At 44.4% G+C, this 17,353-nt stretch overlaps 1 protein-coding gene across 5 annotated transcripts in view; it reads left to right on the plus strand.

Moving 5' to 3' along the window:
• Nucleotides 1–17,353, plus strand: part of BCL7B (BAF chromatin remodeling complex subunit BCL7B) — a 120,745-nt gene that overhangs the window by 50,385 nt on the left and 53,007 nt on the right. For all 5 annotated transcript variants that reach the window (XM_029613039.1, XM_029613040.1, XM_029613042.1 and 2 more), the window contains one exon: nucleotides 15,341–15,443. In XM_029613039.1, the coding sequence (XP_029468899.1) occupies nucleotides 15,341–15,443 (103 nt within the window). The remainder of the gene's footprint in view (nucleotides 1–15,340; nucleotides 15,444–17,353) is intronic.

Consider the following 17,353-nt stretch of genomic DNA (forward strand, 5'->3'; position numbering starts at 1 on the left):
GGGAGAGCTAAGGAACAAAAAAGTTTAATTTATCCTTATTTGAGAGGGCTTCTTGCTTATATTTTTCTGTGTTTTGTGTAGTGCTAGCCTTGTTCTCTATATTGTCCTAGATATTGATATTGCTTTATTAAATTGCTGTGTGTTTGTTTAAGGAAAAAAAAATAAGGGAGTGGGTTCTTCAGCTTTGGGCGGGTGAGTCATAGTGCATTGCAGGGGCAATCAAGTCTTCAGTCTGCTTTGAACTTCAAGGAGACAGCCATAACTACAGATTCTAGGGGAAAGCTAAGGAAAAAGCTTAACTTAGCTAGCCAATTTGGGGGAGGGTCTGTTAAAAAATTAATAGCAGATACAGTGTCCAGTGAATAGCCCTGGCCAAGTGTTAACTGTTTAACTCCCTCCCACCTTGCCCTTCTACCCACCCACCCCAGGGTTTGTTTTTCTGATATAGGCTGCCTGAATACATAATTTGGTAACAAGATAATTTGGAAATTTGGTCATTCCTCAGGTGTTATCCATCAAATAAATTTACCAAAATGAGGACTATCCAATGCAACTATTGTGGAGCCTTTATTTTGAGGGAAATCATCTGGAAACTTAGGGCTTGCCCCATTTGTTCAGAACTCTCTTCCTTGAAAAAGGATCTCTCTGAAGTTAAAGCTGAATTAGCTGCAATAAAGAAAGTTTCACCCACTTTGCAGTATTTAGGAATTAATTCCCCATTACCAAAGAAAAATCAAAAGTCAAGGAAAAAAGGGTTTACAGTGGGGTCAGGTAGGATAAGACTGCACAGACCAATACCTTGTTGGATGTTGTTTGAATGTAAATCCTCTTTTCCGCATTCTCCCTGCCGTTGAAGCAGAGAGCAATGCTGATTATGCATTCAAAGTGAAGTATCAGGCTTAATTGGTTTAGGATAATAACTGCCGCAATAAGCAAGCTACTCCCACACTTATTTGTTTACTCAGACTGTGTAGTTCAGTCCTTGTTAGTTGTTGTCTGAATGCAAATCCTCTTTTCCACATTTCCCCCTGCCATTGAAGCAGAGAGCAATGCTGTATATACATTCAATGCATTGACAGTTATGTATGTAAGTGACCGACAGTTATGTATATAAGCTATTTCATCACGGTGTGCAAGTGCATACAAAATAGATGAGTTCATGCTGTTATTTAGGAATGGGAGGGGGATGGGGGTGTTAAGAAGGGATATAGGGGAATACTGTTCATGAGCTTGACAGATTTGCTTGTCTGATGATTGTAAATATTGAAATATTTGGATGTGTTTATCGTTCTGTTTGTTATGTTCTTATGTTCAATATATTTTTATTGAGTGATTGCACAAACAAGATACAAATGCAAACTGCAAGGAGTGTAACTAACATAGAAACACTATAAAAACTCAGTAAAGTCCCATGAAAACTGAACACTCTTTTCAGAGAAAACCCCACTGTCCCATCTGTTCTTTGTGTCAATAAAGACATTTACACAAAAAAAGAAACAAGAAACATTGTTTTGGGAAACTGCCAAATCAGTGCGCAGGGGGGATATCCTATACAGTGACAAGGCGAAAGAAATTGATATCAGTTATGTTGGCATTCGATAAACAACTCTATTCAGATAAACAGCACTAAGAAAAGGGACCCTTGCAGAAGAATTAAAGAGAAATTTGTGGCTACCCAATTGGCGCTTAACTCACTGCTTCATCAAAGGGCAAAGAAAGGTATTATGTATTACCGTTGCAAATTTTTTCAACATGGTATTATAATTGGAAGATCCCTAGCTAACTTAACAGAAAAAACTGGTCAAAGACTAAGTATGTGATGACTGTATGAAATTCAATGGGTAAATTGGTGAATTCGGGTAAAGATATTAGTACAGTATTTCAAGAATACTTTCAAACCTTATATAGGGCAACCCCAGGTAATTCTCAGGGAGTTGCTGACTATTTAGAGTTCATTAAGCTTCCACAACTCACAGAAGACCAACTAAGGATATTAAAAGAACCATTACAACTGCAAGAGGTGATGCAGGGTATTAAAGAAGCTAAGCTTTTGAAGGCTCCAGGGCCTCACGGTTTCTCAGCTGAGCTCTATAAGCTGCTGACGTTAAAAGTAACTGCCCCGTTAGGGAGAATGTTTAACCAATTAATTGAATTTGAATATTTTCCATTAGCACTAAATTGGGCAGTTATTACGGTTTTGCATAAAATGGGGGGGGGGGGGGGGGATCCGGTTCTTTCAGCTTTGTACCATCCAATCTCTTTTGAATTTCGATACTAAATTATTAGCAAAGGTTATGGCAAATCGATTGGCTAAGGTTCTTCCAACCATAATCAGAGGTGATCAAGTAGGCTTTGTTCAAGGTTGCATCGCCATAATGAATATTAGGAAAATCCTTGTCTTTTTAGAAACTAGCAAAGGGCAACAAGAACCATCTATGTTAATAAGCCTAGACACAGAAAAGGCATTTGATCGATTGGACTGGGACTTCATGTTTCAAGAGTTGAAAGCGTTTGGGATTTCAGGGTACTTTGTGCAAGTAGTGAAGGTGCTTTATAATAAGCCCCTGGCCTATATTTCAGTTAATGGTTATAATTTTGAAGAGATCCAACTAGGAAGGGGCACAAGGCAAGGTTGCTCATTATCCCCACTATTATTCATTCTAGCTTTGGAGTCGCTTCTTGTAGGAATTCGGGGTAATATAATGAATAAGGGTGTATCATTCGTCTCCATATAGTAGATCCAGAGGTTTCCCTAAGAGCTTTATTGGGAGAAATAGAGGAATATGGTAAAGAAGCAAGCCTCAAACTAAATAAGGATAAATGTGAGGCACTGCCCACGATAGACCACTTTAGACAAAATTAGAGGGGTACTTTTCCTATGAGATGGGTGGAAGATTCATTTACTTATCTGGGGATAATTCTTCAAAGAGACCCAACACAAATATATCATGTTAATTTCCAGAAATTGCTTGGATTAACGAAGCTGATGCGAAGCTGGAGGGATTTTCCGCTCTCCCTGGCTGGGAAGATAAATCTCTTTCAAATGATAGTGGTATCTAAATGGCTTTTTCTACTTCAAATGTTACCATGTTATTTATCCAAAAGAGATGTAAGTCAGTTTGAAAAATTGAGGGATTATCTGTGGAAAGGAGCAAAACCAAGGGTAGCATTGGCTAAGTTGACAGGTAAATGGGAAACTTGGGGGCATGGGAATCGCAGATTTAAAGCTTTATAATGTGGCATGTAATTTGAGATATGTGGCAGACTGGCTGCATGATTCTAGATTTAATATGCCAATGTTGTTGGAAAAAGAACTCTTTTCTCTGCATAGTCTAGGAAATATTTTGGAAGTCTGTTGTATACTATATTTACCAAGTCACACAAATGTTACCATTTCAAGCTAAAATGTTGTTGTTTGATAGTTTGTCTGGGGTTGCAGTGGGGTACAAATTTGCCAAATTGTGGATTCGTAAAATTTTGACGTTAACAAAAAAGGTAACATTACAATCTTGGTTAGGGGAACATTCCCAGATAACACAGTGGAGAAATCAAACACATCACATGTGTATCTGTGAAAAGTATGTGGAGCAGACAGATCTAAACAGAAAAAAGAAAACTTTTCTACATATTTGGAATTTCTGTCTGCAGACCTTGTCACATAGAACGAGGAGTTTAGTTTGAAATGATTATGAATGTCAAGATACGATGACCGATACTGCTATTAAATTGGTGTAGTTGGAAGAAGCTATGTTAAAGGAAACCCAGCTTGCTAAGGGATACTTTGGGAGGGGGATTTTGGGGGGACTCTGGGGGAATGCAATGTTATTGTATCATGCGATGGATCACTGGGAAGTGTCAACCAGTGGCCCTGACCTTGTATACTTGTTCTAGTTTGTGTACATTGCTGAAAATTCAATAAAACAAATTTAAACACAAAAACCTAATTAAATAAAATGAAAGAAAAACAAAGCGATGAAAAGGAAGAAAATCCCTGGCTCCTAAACATTTTTGGCTGATGCCTTTCCCAAAAAGCAAAATTCAGTGCAAAATGTACAGAAATGTCTACCTCCTTCCAGTTTTTGGGTGCAGGAAATACTGCACTGGAAAGGTCTTTCGTTTAGGCTGGGGAGGAGGAAATGAGCCTGGAGAGGCAATTTTCGAAATCCATAGGATTAAGACCAAGTGTACTATCTGAAATACATTTTTGTTCCTAAAAAATATAGATGGAGTACATTCTCCCATAAAGAGAAAAAAAAATCTTTCTTTTCTTGAAAAAAAAAATATTAGAAACATTTGCTACTTTAGTGGGAAATACTTTTTCTCGATGGTCAAGCCTGATGAATCAAAGAAATTATGTGTGTGACATCATCCGACGGCACTGAGAACAGAATATTAGCTATCCCTAGAAAAGCCTAGAATGCTTTTCTGCTCATGCACAACTGGCACCGCATAACTGCATTCAGTACAAGGACCCCTGAGGCCATTTTTTCCACAGAATGAGACTATCTTCCTGCATCAGGAAATATTTTTTCTTCCCTTCAGTCATGAGGTTCCCTCAGACTTCTAAAATATCTATCGAAGAAAACCATACTAAATGTATGCATTGTCTAGGACTTAAACATGATGTTCCAAATTCTTTAATCTGCTCTAAACTGTCTCCTAGGGCCATAAAAGTCTGAAGATTTAGGCTTCACAAAATCTTTCAGCATCAATATCAAAGGTGAAACTTGCCAAAGTACTGACATTGAAACCATCAACATTGAAATCGGGTATATCGAAACAGTCAACATCAAAGCCATTGGCCTCGACTTCAGTGATTGTACCCTTGACATGGAAAGTCATTTCCTCCTCTTCAAAGTTGAGTTTGAGGCAAGGTAAGAATACCTGTAAGGATAGCCACTCTTTGCGTCCTCCTCTGATGATATAGCAGAAGTTTGTGCTCCTAAGAGACCCAGGCAGGAGGAGATTCCTTCAAAGTGAAATTCATCTTTTATACTGCCCAATCTACTTATCTCATTCTCTGTTTATGCAAGATTGTCATCTCGATTAGTAACACAGGAGGATATGTTATCTTCTTTAATTACTAAAGAGCTGTTGCTGAAACTTTTATATGAAAAGGATTAAGATAGGATGTATAAGACCTGGATTGGCATGTGGCTATGCTTCAAATAAGTTCTATGCCGACTGCATCGACATCTTCAACGTCTACCTAGTACTGTGGTAAAGGTACAACCTATACTTAAATCTTTATTTCCAGATCAACAGTAATCTTTGGTGCCGGTAGTTTGACCCAAGTCCATTACTGTGCTGGACATTGCACGTTGAAGTCATTTGGATTCTGAAAGAAGCATGTACAGCCTCTCATAGGGTACTGTGTAAGAGCATGCCCCAAAAGAGGCATTCAGCTTTTTGCTGTCCTTGATATATGTTTCCTCTCATTCCTAATCCAGCCTGGTTGAATTCCCATCAGAGTACTCATAGGAATTCAACTATGATGCCATAGAACTGGATTCTGATAAGTATGATTCACCAGGTCTACCATTGGACCCTTCACCCCTTCCGAGTAGGGGCACTTCCCATCTGGAAGATCACTCCTTTCCAGTCTTTGTAAAAAAGATATCACTAGCTATTTTATTTGACTTATAAGAGGAAGCTGAATCAAGAGCTCCCATGCCAGGAATTTTGAAGTATCTCTTAATTACAAGAAGATATAATATCAGTTCCAATCCATCAAATCCTAAAGGATCTTCAAATGAAAATCTGGGAAACCCCACTCACTACTCCTCCTGTGGGTAAAAAGCATAACATAAAATACTATGTCAAGACAAATCCCATTTTTCAAAGTACTCAAATATATGCCATTGAATTGTCCATAGGATATTAATGTATAAATGCACTTTACGTGCATAAATGGCTTTTTAAAATTGCTATGATGGTATGTTACATTTGCATGCATAACTCCTTTTAAAATTACCTTCTTCATGTAATAATTTTGAAATGTCATAATGAGTAAAAAAAAAAAAAAGTCTCTGATTTTCATTCATATCAATATTTTTCTTCTTTCTAAGATTGTGCACTCATAGAACTGAACTGGCCTTACATAATTTAGATTGTAAAAGAGCATCGTCCTTCTACATTGACAGAACAAAACATTATAGAAAATCCACACAGCTCTTCATCTGTTATGACTCTTAACAGATTTAGGTTAGCAGTCATAAAACATACTATTGGAAAGTCATGTAAAAGCATACAGTGGCAACTTCTACAGCTTACCTTGGCTCTATATCTGTAAAAGTCATAGAAACATGACAGCAGAAAAAGGCCCTACCTCCTATCTTGTTTACCCATCCATAATAATTACTCATCTCTACAATCTCTATCACTCCTTCAGAGATACCCTATGCTTATCCCATGCTTTCTTGATTTCAGATTCTGTCCACATCTCTACCACCTCTACTGGGAGGCTGTTCTATACATCCATCACCCTTTCTGTAAATAAATATTCCTTAGAATGAGTATTTCCCCCTTTCACCCTCATCCCATAACCCCTTGTTCCAGAGCCTCCTTTCCTTTGAAAGTGTTGCGCCCGTCGGCCACAGATGGCTGCGGCCTCTCTGTCTCACCTCTTTTCTGCCTTTCTCCGTTCCAGTTGGCAAGATGGCTGCCTCCGCTTCCACACGCTGTCCGCTCTGGCGTCCCCGGACCAACAAGGGCGATTGCGTTCGCCATTTTCCTTCTGGGATCACCCAGGGCATGTGCGCGCTGGCCCTCCTTTTATGTACGTCATGGCAGGAATCTCGGGGCATCCCCTCCGCATGACATCACTACCTCCGGGTATTTAAACTCTTAAACTCCATTACAGCTACGAGTTAGCAAGGATTCGTTCCTGCTGATTTCACTCAGGTTACAGACACCTTCGCTCTGTACTCTCTCTGGACGACCCAGGTACCCGCTCTTCGGGGGCCTTGCTATGTTCCTGTTTTACCCTTCGGGGTCAGCTTGTTCCAGCTAAGGACGCCCTTGGTACCTGCTTCTTGGGGGCCTTGCCTCGTCCTGGGCCTCCGCTCCTTGGAGGTCCCTACCTTCCTCATCCTATCTCTACAGAGTGAGTATCCCAGCTTCCAGCCTGTCTGCCTCTCTCACCTTTCTACAATGTGGATTCACGGCGGACCCCTCTCTGCGGACCACTACCGGATCTACCTTACAGGCTTACCATCTACAGCATGGATTCACGGCGTACCCCGCTCTGCGGACCACTTCTGGATCTACCTTACAGGCCTGCCATCTATAGTGTGGATTCACGGCGTACCCCGCTCTGCGGACCACTACCGGATCTACAGTCTATTGGTGAGAGTTCATCTCTGCAGGTCACGCTGCGGAGTATCAGTGAGACCACTCCTCTGGGACCACCCTCCCCTGTGCAGAGGTACTCTGCCCGCTCCTCGGGTTATTTCCATCATTGGCTGTATAATAAAGACTCTCTTGACTTCTGTGTGTGTACCATTAGAGCCAGCTTATCGCAGCAAGTCTCCACAGGGCTCCTCCCTGTGGGAGGTTCCATCTCTTGCTGTGACCAAGGGCCCACAACACCAACAAAACATAACAGAAAGAGACCTACTTTCTGTGCAATAATACCTTGGAGGTATTTAAATGTCTTTTATATCTCCACTAATCTTGCCTTTTGTGTAAGATATACATATTTAGATTTTTGTCTGTCCCCATTCGCTTTATAACTAAGACCACTGACCCTTTTAGCTGCTACCCTCTGGACCAATTCAATTCAGTTTATTTCCTTTTAAAGTTGCAGTCTCCAGAATTGTACTCAGTATTTCAAATGATGTCTCACCAGGGACTTACACAGTGGCAATATCACCTCCTTTTTTCTTCTTGTTTTTGCAGTCACCTTAGCCACCTGTTTGGCCACCTTGAGATCATCGGCTATGATCACCCCCAGATCTTGCTTTTTTTTCATGCTTAGAAGAATTTCATCCCCTATACTGTACCATTCCCTTATGTTTTTGCAGCCCAAATGCATGACTGCATTTTTTTATAGTATTACTTGACGTTAAATGCATACATTTTACCTCTCATTGTTTAGATTCTGACTTCCATCATGAAGATAAATTTGTGCAGTCAGTTCTAAGAAATGTATTTAAATATTGACTCAAATTTTTGACCAATTACTTACCACTAAACCTTTTTTGGTGAGTTGTCTTAAGTGTATGAATAAGGGAGTTCAAGACAACTCTTAACTTGATTATCCCCACATGTGTAGCTGATTCATCCTGCTTGTATATGTAGAAAGCAAAGCTGCTTACCTGTAACTGGTGTTCTCTTTGAACAACAGGATAAATCAGTCACCTTCCACTTGCCCTTGGAGTTCAAAACTTTTATTCTTAAAATATTTATTTATTTATTTATCCCAGGACAAGCAGGATGCTAGTCCTCACATAAGGGTGACATCAATAATGGAGCCCTATGTACGGAAAACTTCTCTCAAAGTTTCTATGAAACTTTTGAATGGCACTGGAGTGCCTACTGAGCATGCCCAGCATGCTATGATATTCCCTGCCACAGGGGTCTCTCCTCAGTCTTCTTTTTTCCGCGAAGCGGTTAGCCTCGCGGTTTGATTGGAGTCTGAGGTGAAATTTCATCTCCACAAAAAATCGGAAAATTTCAATTAAATTTTTATCCATCGAGGGGTTTTTCCCATTTGTTACCGGCTGGTAACTTTTTTCTCTTTCGATTCCCGGCTGGGAACGATAAAATTCGGGTTCGCCGTCGACGGCTGTCCGGCGCCTTGGCCTCCGGGTTCAAAAAATGCCCGAATTGTAATAGAACAATGTCTATTACTGATCCGCATGGTGAATGTGTTCTTTGCCTCGGCAAGGATCACAACATCCAAGCGTGTTCATCCTGTGCTGAAATGACCACGAAAGGTCGACGACTGAGGACCGAAAGGATGGAGCAGCTCTTTTCAGTCCAGCTGCTGCCAAGACCGTCGACGTCGGCCCAGTCTTCGCCATCGGCCTCGGTTCGGCAGTTACTATTAAAAAAGAAACTTCCGGCTGCGGGGGACGCTTCCACTCCATCCCCGTCGATTTCATCGAAGGCATCCACTTCAGGAAGCGACAAACAGCCTGAGAAGCATCGCCATCGACATCGACGACGGCGGGAGTCGGTGTCCGGAGACACTAACACAGGTACGGCCTCCCCTGCTAAGAAAACCCGGACGGAAGCAGAGGCTCCAAGGCCTACTGATGGGCGATCCCCACCGATATCGGTGCCGGGTTCCGAACCTCCTCAGGGCCCTGAGGAGGAATCGGCATCGCCAACACCGCCTCCCTCCACAGCTGCTCTGTTTTCACCAGCTGTGCGTGTGGAACTTGACATACTCATTCGTCAAGCGGTGCAACAGGCTCTTCGAGACGCAAGACCGCCATCGATGCCGATTCCACATCCATCGATGCCCATCTCTGCACTAACGATTCCGGGGTCATCGACGATGCCGCGGGAACCGACATCGATTCCAACCCCGGTGGATTCACCGTTACCTCGTACGCCTCCCCTGATTCCGTCCTCGGTGCCGATGCCCATGCCGGTGCCCTCACCAGGAAGGCCGATGCCAACACCGGTTCCTCGGGAGGATGTTCCCATTTTGCACCCAGTTTTCAACTAACTGGACACACTACTGGGAATCCTTACAAGGCAACCACCGCAAGATCCACTTCCAGGCCCTTCAGGGGTGCCAAGGCCCCCTAGGCCACATTCACCTGTAGGACCATCAGCACCTTATCCTAAGCCTCAGCAGGAATCGGATGATTCCCATTCAGAATACTCTTCGGAAGAAGATTTATTCTCGGAGCCATCTCCAACTGAGGATCACAGGAAGTCTCCACCAGAGGATCTTTCCTTCACGAACTTTGTTAGGGAAATGGCTGATACCATCCCATTCCCTATACAAACAGAGGTGGATCAAAGACAGAAAACTTTGGAAGTCTTACAGTTCGTAGACCCACCGAAGGAGATGTTAGCAATCCCAGTGCATGAAGTCTTACAGGAACTTCAACAAAGAATCTGGGAGCATCCAAGTTCGGTCTCCCCGATCAATAAGAGAGCTGAGGCCACTTATTTAGTGCAGCCAACTCCGGGATTCCAAAGGCCACAACTGCCCCACCAGTCAGTGGTGGTAGAGTCCGCCCAAAAGAAGGCGAAGAGACAGAAATCCCATGCTTCAGTGCCGCCGGGAAAAGATAGTAGGTTGTTGGACAACCTCGGCAGGAAAGTTTTCCAGGGTTCCATGCTGGTATCGAAGATTATAGCTTACCAGCTGTACATGAACCAATACCAAAGAAACCTTTGGAAGCAAGTACAGGAACTTTCTCTGGCCTTACCGGATCAATACCAAGAGGCATTTCAAACGTTAGTACATAAAGGCCTTGACTCGGGGAAACACGAAGTCAGGGCCACTTACGACTGTTTTGAGACAGCAGCAAGGTTGTCCGCATCAGCTATAGCTGCACGACGATGGGCATGGCTAAAAGCATCGGATCTTCGCCCAGAAGTCCAGGATCATCTCTCTGATCTACCATGCTTGGGGGATAATCTCTTCGGAGACAAAATAAAGGAAGCGGTAGCGACACTTAAGGATCATTCAGAGACTTTGAAGCAATTGTCGTCTCAGCCTCAGGAGTCGCAGGCCTCTTCCAGAAAATTTCCAAAAAGAGACACTCGAAGGCCTTATTATCGCCAACGAAGATACTACCCCCCAGCAGGTAGACAGAGGCCTAGCCGTCCAACACAGCGCCAGCAGCCTAGGCAAAGGCAGCAGAGGCCTCAACCGCCTCCACAAACAACGGCCACGTCTGGTTTCTGAACAACCCCAGAGAGCAGCAGCATAAATCCGTTCCCCGAAACACCTGTAGGAGGCCGCATTCAACATTTTCTCAGCAATTGGGCCTCCATCACCACCGACCAGTGGGTGTTATCCATCACGACCCACGGTTACAGGTTGGATTTCTCAACTACCCCTATGGAGAATCCACCACTTCACTCTCATTCAATAAATCAACACTCCATAATTCTTCAAACAGAATTATCCACCCTTCTGAGAATCAGGGCCATAGAACCAGTTCCTGGTCCTCAGAAGGGCAGAGGATTCTACTCCCGATATTTCCTCATTCCAAAGAAAACAGGAGGCCTTCGTCCTATCCTAGACCTCAGAAATCTCAACAAATTTCTCAAGAAAGAAAAATTCAGAATGGTATCCCTAGGCTCCATTCTGCCTCTTCTTCAAAGGGGAGATTGGCTCTGCTCTCTGGATCTTCAAGATGCCTACGCTCACATCCCCATCTACCCTCCGCATCGCCAGTACCTGCGGTTTCAAGTACTAGATCAGCATTTTCAATACAGGGTGCTGCCATTCGGACTAGCATCAGCACCCAGAGTGTTCACAAAATGCATGGCTGCAGCAGTGGCACACCTACACAAACAAAAGGTGCACGTGTTTCCTTATCTAGACGATTGGCTCATCAAAAGTCATTCAAAAGAAGGTGCCGTCGCGTCCCTCAAGCTCACCATCCAAGTCCTTCATTCCTTGGGATTTCTCATCAATTACCAGAAATCCCATCTGTCACCAACTCATCTACTACAGTTTATAGGTGCAGAGCTAAACACTACACTAGCGACCGCCTTTCTACCAAAAGACCGTGCTCAGGCACTTGTCCTCTTAACTCACCAGCTCCGCAACCGATTCAAGGTGACGGCTCACCAGTGCCTCATTCTTCTAGGGCACATGGCTTCCACGGTTCATGTAACTCCCATGGCCAGACTGACCATGCGACTTCTACAATGGACACTCAAAACACAGTGGATACAAGCCACTCAACCAATGTCCACTCCTGTTTATATCACACCAGAGCTCAATGTCGCACTTCTCTGGTGGACGCTAATGCCCAACCTGCTCAAAGGTCTACCTTTTCAGCAGCCAGTGCCACAAGTGACGTTGACTACGGATGCATCCACCTTAGGCTGGGGATCACATATTGGTCATCTAAAGACACAGGGCAAGTGGACACGACTCGAAGCTACTTTTCAGATAAACTTCCTAGAGCTTCGAGCTATACGTTATGTGCTGCATGCATTCAAAAACTGCCTATCACACAAGACTGTCTTAATCCAGACGGACAACACAGTTGCAATGTGGTACATCAACAAACAAGGAGGAACAGGATCGTACCTCCTTTGTCAAGAAGCAGCACAGATCTGGGACTGGGCCCTGACACATGCAATTCTTTTACGGGCCACCTACCTAGCGGGCATCCACAACACAGTGGCGGATCGCCTCAGTCGTCAGTTCCAACCGCACGCGTGGTCCTTGGATCCAACAATAGCATCCAAAATCTTCCAGCGCTGGGGCCAACCGACGATAGATCTCTTTGCATCCCAGCTCAACTACAAAGTGAACAATTACTGCTCTCTACTCCGACAGCAGAACAGCCTGCCAAAGGACGCATTTGCTCGCCATTGGAACTCAGGCCTGTATCCTCCGATACCGCTCATAACCAAAACACTAGTGAAGCTAAAACAGGACAAGGGGACTATGATACTCATAGCCCCATATTGGCCTCGACAAGTATGGTTCCCCACACTACTGGATCTTTCAGTCAGGGATCCAATTCGCCTGGGAGTAGCTCCCAATCTCATAACTCAGGAACAGGGTCAGTTGCGCCATCCCAACCTTCAATCCCTGTCCCTGACAGCATGGATGTTGAAAGCTTAATATTACAGCAATTCAACCTTCCATCCGCTATATCTCAAGTACTTATAGCTGCACGTAAACCTTCCACTAGAAAGAATTATTCCTACAAATGGAAACGGTTTACGCTGTGGTGCACTCAGCAGGATTTAAATCCTTTCACTTGCCCCACTACATCACTACTAGATTACCTTTACCATCTTTCAGACTCTGGTCTTAAGACATCATCGGTAAGGGTACACTTAAGTGCAATCTCAGCTTACCATAATAAGCTGGACGACGCCCCTATCTCTACACAGCCTCTCGTCACTAAATTCATGAGAGGCCTAGCTCACATTAAACCTCCAGTTCATTCCCCGAGTATACAATGGGATCTGAACGTAGTACTCACTAGACTTATGCGTTCTCCCTTTGAGCCCATAAGTACTTGTGACCTTAAATACCTTACGTGGAAAACGGTATTTCTTATAGCCATCACTTCGGCCAGAAGGGTCAGTGAATTGCAAGCACTAGTCACATACGAGCCTTTTACGAAGTTCTTACATGACAGGGTAGTCCTCCGGACACATCCAAAGTTCCTTCCTAAGGTTGTTACAGAATTTCACTTAAATCAATCAATAGTTTTACCTACATTCTTTCCTAGGCCTCATTCCCATCAAGGTGAAAGAGCCCTACATACCTTGGACTGTAAGCGTGCGCTCTCCTTCTATTTACACCGCACTACAGCCCAAAGAAAATCCAGTCAACTGTTTGTATCCTATGATCCAAACAAGCCAGGTAAAGCAGTGGGTAAGCATACTCTGTCAAACTGGCTAGCAGATTGCATACAATTTTGTTATGAAAAAGCAGGCCTTACTCTTCAAGGGCGAGTAAAAGCACACTCAGTCAGAGCGATGTCAACTTCAGTAGCACACCTTCGCTCTGTACCTATTCTGGACATTTGTAAAGCAGCAACATGGAGTTCTCTTCACACCTTTGCAGCTCATTACTGCTTAGACAAAGAGGGAAGACAAGATTCAGCCTATGGACAATCCGTCTTAAAGAACTTGTTTCCAGTGTAATCCCAACTCCTTCTACATCCAACCTGCTGTGATTTCGACTGATTCATTTCAATAACAATACCTTACGGTCATTTCAGCACAAAATGAATCAGCCTCTAGCTTGCTAATCACCCATATGTGAGGACTAGCATCCTGCTTGTCCTGGGATAAAGCAAAATTGCTTACCTTGTAATAGGTGTTATCCCAGGACAGCAGGATGTAGTCCTCACGAAACCCACCCGCCACCCCGCGGAGTTGGGCCTCATACGTTTATTATTTTATTTTTGGCTAACGCTCATTGCTACAATACAAGACTGAGGAGAGACCCCTGTGGCAGGGAATATCATAGCATGCTGGGCATGCTCAGTAGGCACTCCAGTGCCATTCAAAAGTTTCATAGAAACTTTGAGAGAAGTTTTCTGTACATAGGGCTCCATTATTGATGTCACCCTTATGTGAGGACTACATCCTGCTGTCCTGGGATAACACCTATTACAAGGTAAGCAATTTTGCTTTATTTTGAGGTGGGTTTTTTTCTTGACCGACATCATCAGAGATATGCCGGTTTACATATAACAGGGGTAAAAAACAAAAGCAGGAAGAGAGCAGTTACAAAAAACAGGTTATCAGGGAACTGGGAGGTGCTGAGTTAGATGCACGAGGGAGCGATAGCTAAAGGCATGAAATCTGAGAAGCTAACTTCTGTACATAATCTGAGTAGCAAACATATACATAATGCAAGGCCCTGTCAATCTGATATGATTGACAGGGCCTTGCATTGCTCACAGCTCTGTGATGCCATCTGCAGATGAGTGGAAAGGCTTTTGTAGCCTTTTCTGGCTTGAGCTAGTTAACATTTCATTCTCAGCACCCACATGTGTGACACTGATTCATTCTGCTGTCCATGGAGAACACCATGGGGTTAGAAGGATGCCTGCTGCTGTCTGCCCTGTTCACTGGAGGCACGCCTCATTTTCTAAAAAGCATGTGCAGTGAGGTTGTTCAGCCCTTGAGATTCTCTGGGCAGAACCTCTGATGGATCTTATGGCGACCAACAGGAAGGTGAAGGTTCAACAGTTTTTCAGTCGAAAGAAGGGACAGGGATCTTTCGGACTGGATGCTGTGGGTTACATGTTGTTTTTATCATGACTTCAATTTTTCCATCCAGAAACTGCACTATGTTTTCAGTCTGCAGTAGTGATATGCATTCATTGATTGTTAAAAAGACTTACCATGGGGAAAATAAATCAGGATGTTTATCTGATACTTGAATTCAGGAACAAATTTGCCACTCTATCATAAACTACAAACTATGCTGCATTTTTTTAATGAAAATTTTAACTTGAAATGTTTCTTTTGATCAAATATTCACCACCAGAGATGTTACTTTACCAACATTTAGTAACACATGATAAGAGTATGTGACCTGGTACTGCACATCACATTCTGGCTGCCCTCCTGTACTAACTCTGGGCAAGCCATTAGTACTCTCCTGCATCTCTCACTTACTGTCTGTAACCTCATATCTGCTTTTTTATTTTAGAAGGATAAGTCTAAATCTAGCAATACTACAGCAAGAGAAACCAATGGTTTTCAGTCTGATCCTGCTACAGCTGCAGACTCCTCTCCCCTCTTGGAGTTCCAGGGTAAGTCTCTCTCTTCTTCATGCTCCCTGAATCTCACATCCTAGAAGCAACTTGGCTATGGAAGCAGTTCATTTAAAATCAATAGTCTGTTAGCTTTAAAAATTTGGAGTGGTTAGAAGAGCAGGCTGAGAAGCAGGGAAGCCAGGATTCAAATCCTGCTTCTTCCACTGGGCAAGTATTTTGTAAACTGCATTGTGCGATATTGTAGACTGAGGTATATAAGAATTTTAAAATAACTTCATCCGTCAGTCTTAGATACAAACTTAGATAATAAGCCCTCTGGGGCAGAGAAATACCTACTGTACCTGAACTGTAACTCGCCTTGAGTTTGGGTTTGAAAAGGAGAGTACCGTATTTCCACGCATATAACCCGCGGGTAATGTGCGTTTTTACCTACCCCGCATGCCCCCCGCGGGGTATAAACGTGGGCGGGTTATCCAGAAAAAATTTTACAACCAATAAAGTTTCCCGACTCTGAATAGGCTGCAGCTGAGAGGAGTCCGTCCTATCCCTGCGCCCGGCCGCTTCCTGATTGGTCGCGTGTTAAATCTAGGCCGCAGGCGGGTGGGCGCTTGTTCCAGGCGGCGGCGGCGGGGGCGGGTGGACGCGCGTTAGTTCGAGACGGCCGGCGGGTGGTCGCGTGTTAAATCTAGGCCGGGTCGCACAGGCGCGCATTCATTCACTGCCGGTGGGGGCAGCCCCCACCGGCAGTGAATGAATGCGCGCCGAAAGCAGCTTGTTCCAGGCGGCGGTGGCGGGTGGACGCGCGGTAGTTCGAGGCGGGTGGTCGCGTGTTAAATCTAGGCCGGGTCGCTCAAGGCAATCTAGGCCGGGTCGCTCAAGGCAGTCACATGCCGTGACGTCACGGCATGTGACTGCCTTGAGCATCGAATCGCACGGGTCGCATTCATTCACTGCCGGTGGGGGCTGGGGCAGCCCCCACCGGCAGTGAATGAATTCATTCATCCAGGCGGAGGAGCCGGCTGCTTTCAGCTGCCGCTGCCGGCTGCTTTCGGCGCTCAAGGCAGTAGCGGCGAAAGCAGCCGGCTCCTCCGCCTGGATGAATGAATGCGACCCCTGCGATTCGATGCTCAAGGCAGTCACATGCCGTGACGTCACGGCATGTGACTGCCTTGAGCGACCCGGCCTAGATTGCCTTGAGCGACCCGGCCTAGATTTAACACGCGACCACCCGCCTCGAACTAACGCGCGTCCACCCGCCACCGCCGCCTGGAACAAGCTGCTTTCGGCGCGCATTCATTCACTGCCGGTGGGGGCTGCCCCCACCGGCAGTGAATGAATGCGCGCCTGTGCGACCCGGCCTAGATTTAACACGCGACCACCCGCCGGCCGTCTCGAACTAACGCGCGTCCACCCGCCCCCGCCGCCGCCGCCTGGAACAAGCGCCCACCCGCCCGCGGCCTAGATTTAACACGCGACCACCCGGCTCCCGCCGCCCGCCTGGACCCACGCGGCCCTCCGACAGGTATTTAAAATTTTATTTTTTTTTTGAATTGCGGGTTATATGAGGAGGCGGGGTATATTAAAACTTTTTTTCATAAATCTTGAAAACCTGCGGGTTATGTGTGTGGGCGGGTTATATACGTGGGCGGGTTATTGTCGTGGAAATACGGTAATTAAATCTAAAATCCAAATCAAAGAGTGAAACACAACACATAATACAATACTACAGCTTCTTTCTAAGGACTGTACCAAGAGAAAATGTTTTTATATAATCCAGTAGATAGTTTGTTTTGTCTACATTATGTTCTGCTCCTAAGAATCCAACAGAAATGCTGCTTCATTTGCTGTATATTGAGTGCACTTATATTTTCTTAAATTAGAACAAAACAGTTTCACAGATATGCAACTGATAAGAAATAATTTCTGGCACCAAAGCTATTACTCCT

This window comes from Rhinatrema bivittatum, chromosome 8 (assembly GCF_901001135.1).
Source record: "Rhinatrema bivittatum chromosome 8, aRhiBiv1.1, whole genome shotgun sequence".
Taxonomy (NCBI): domain Eukaryota; kingdom Metazoa; phylum Chordata; class Amphibia; order Gymnophiona; family Rhinatrematidae; genus Rhinatrema; species Rhinatrema bivittatum.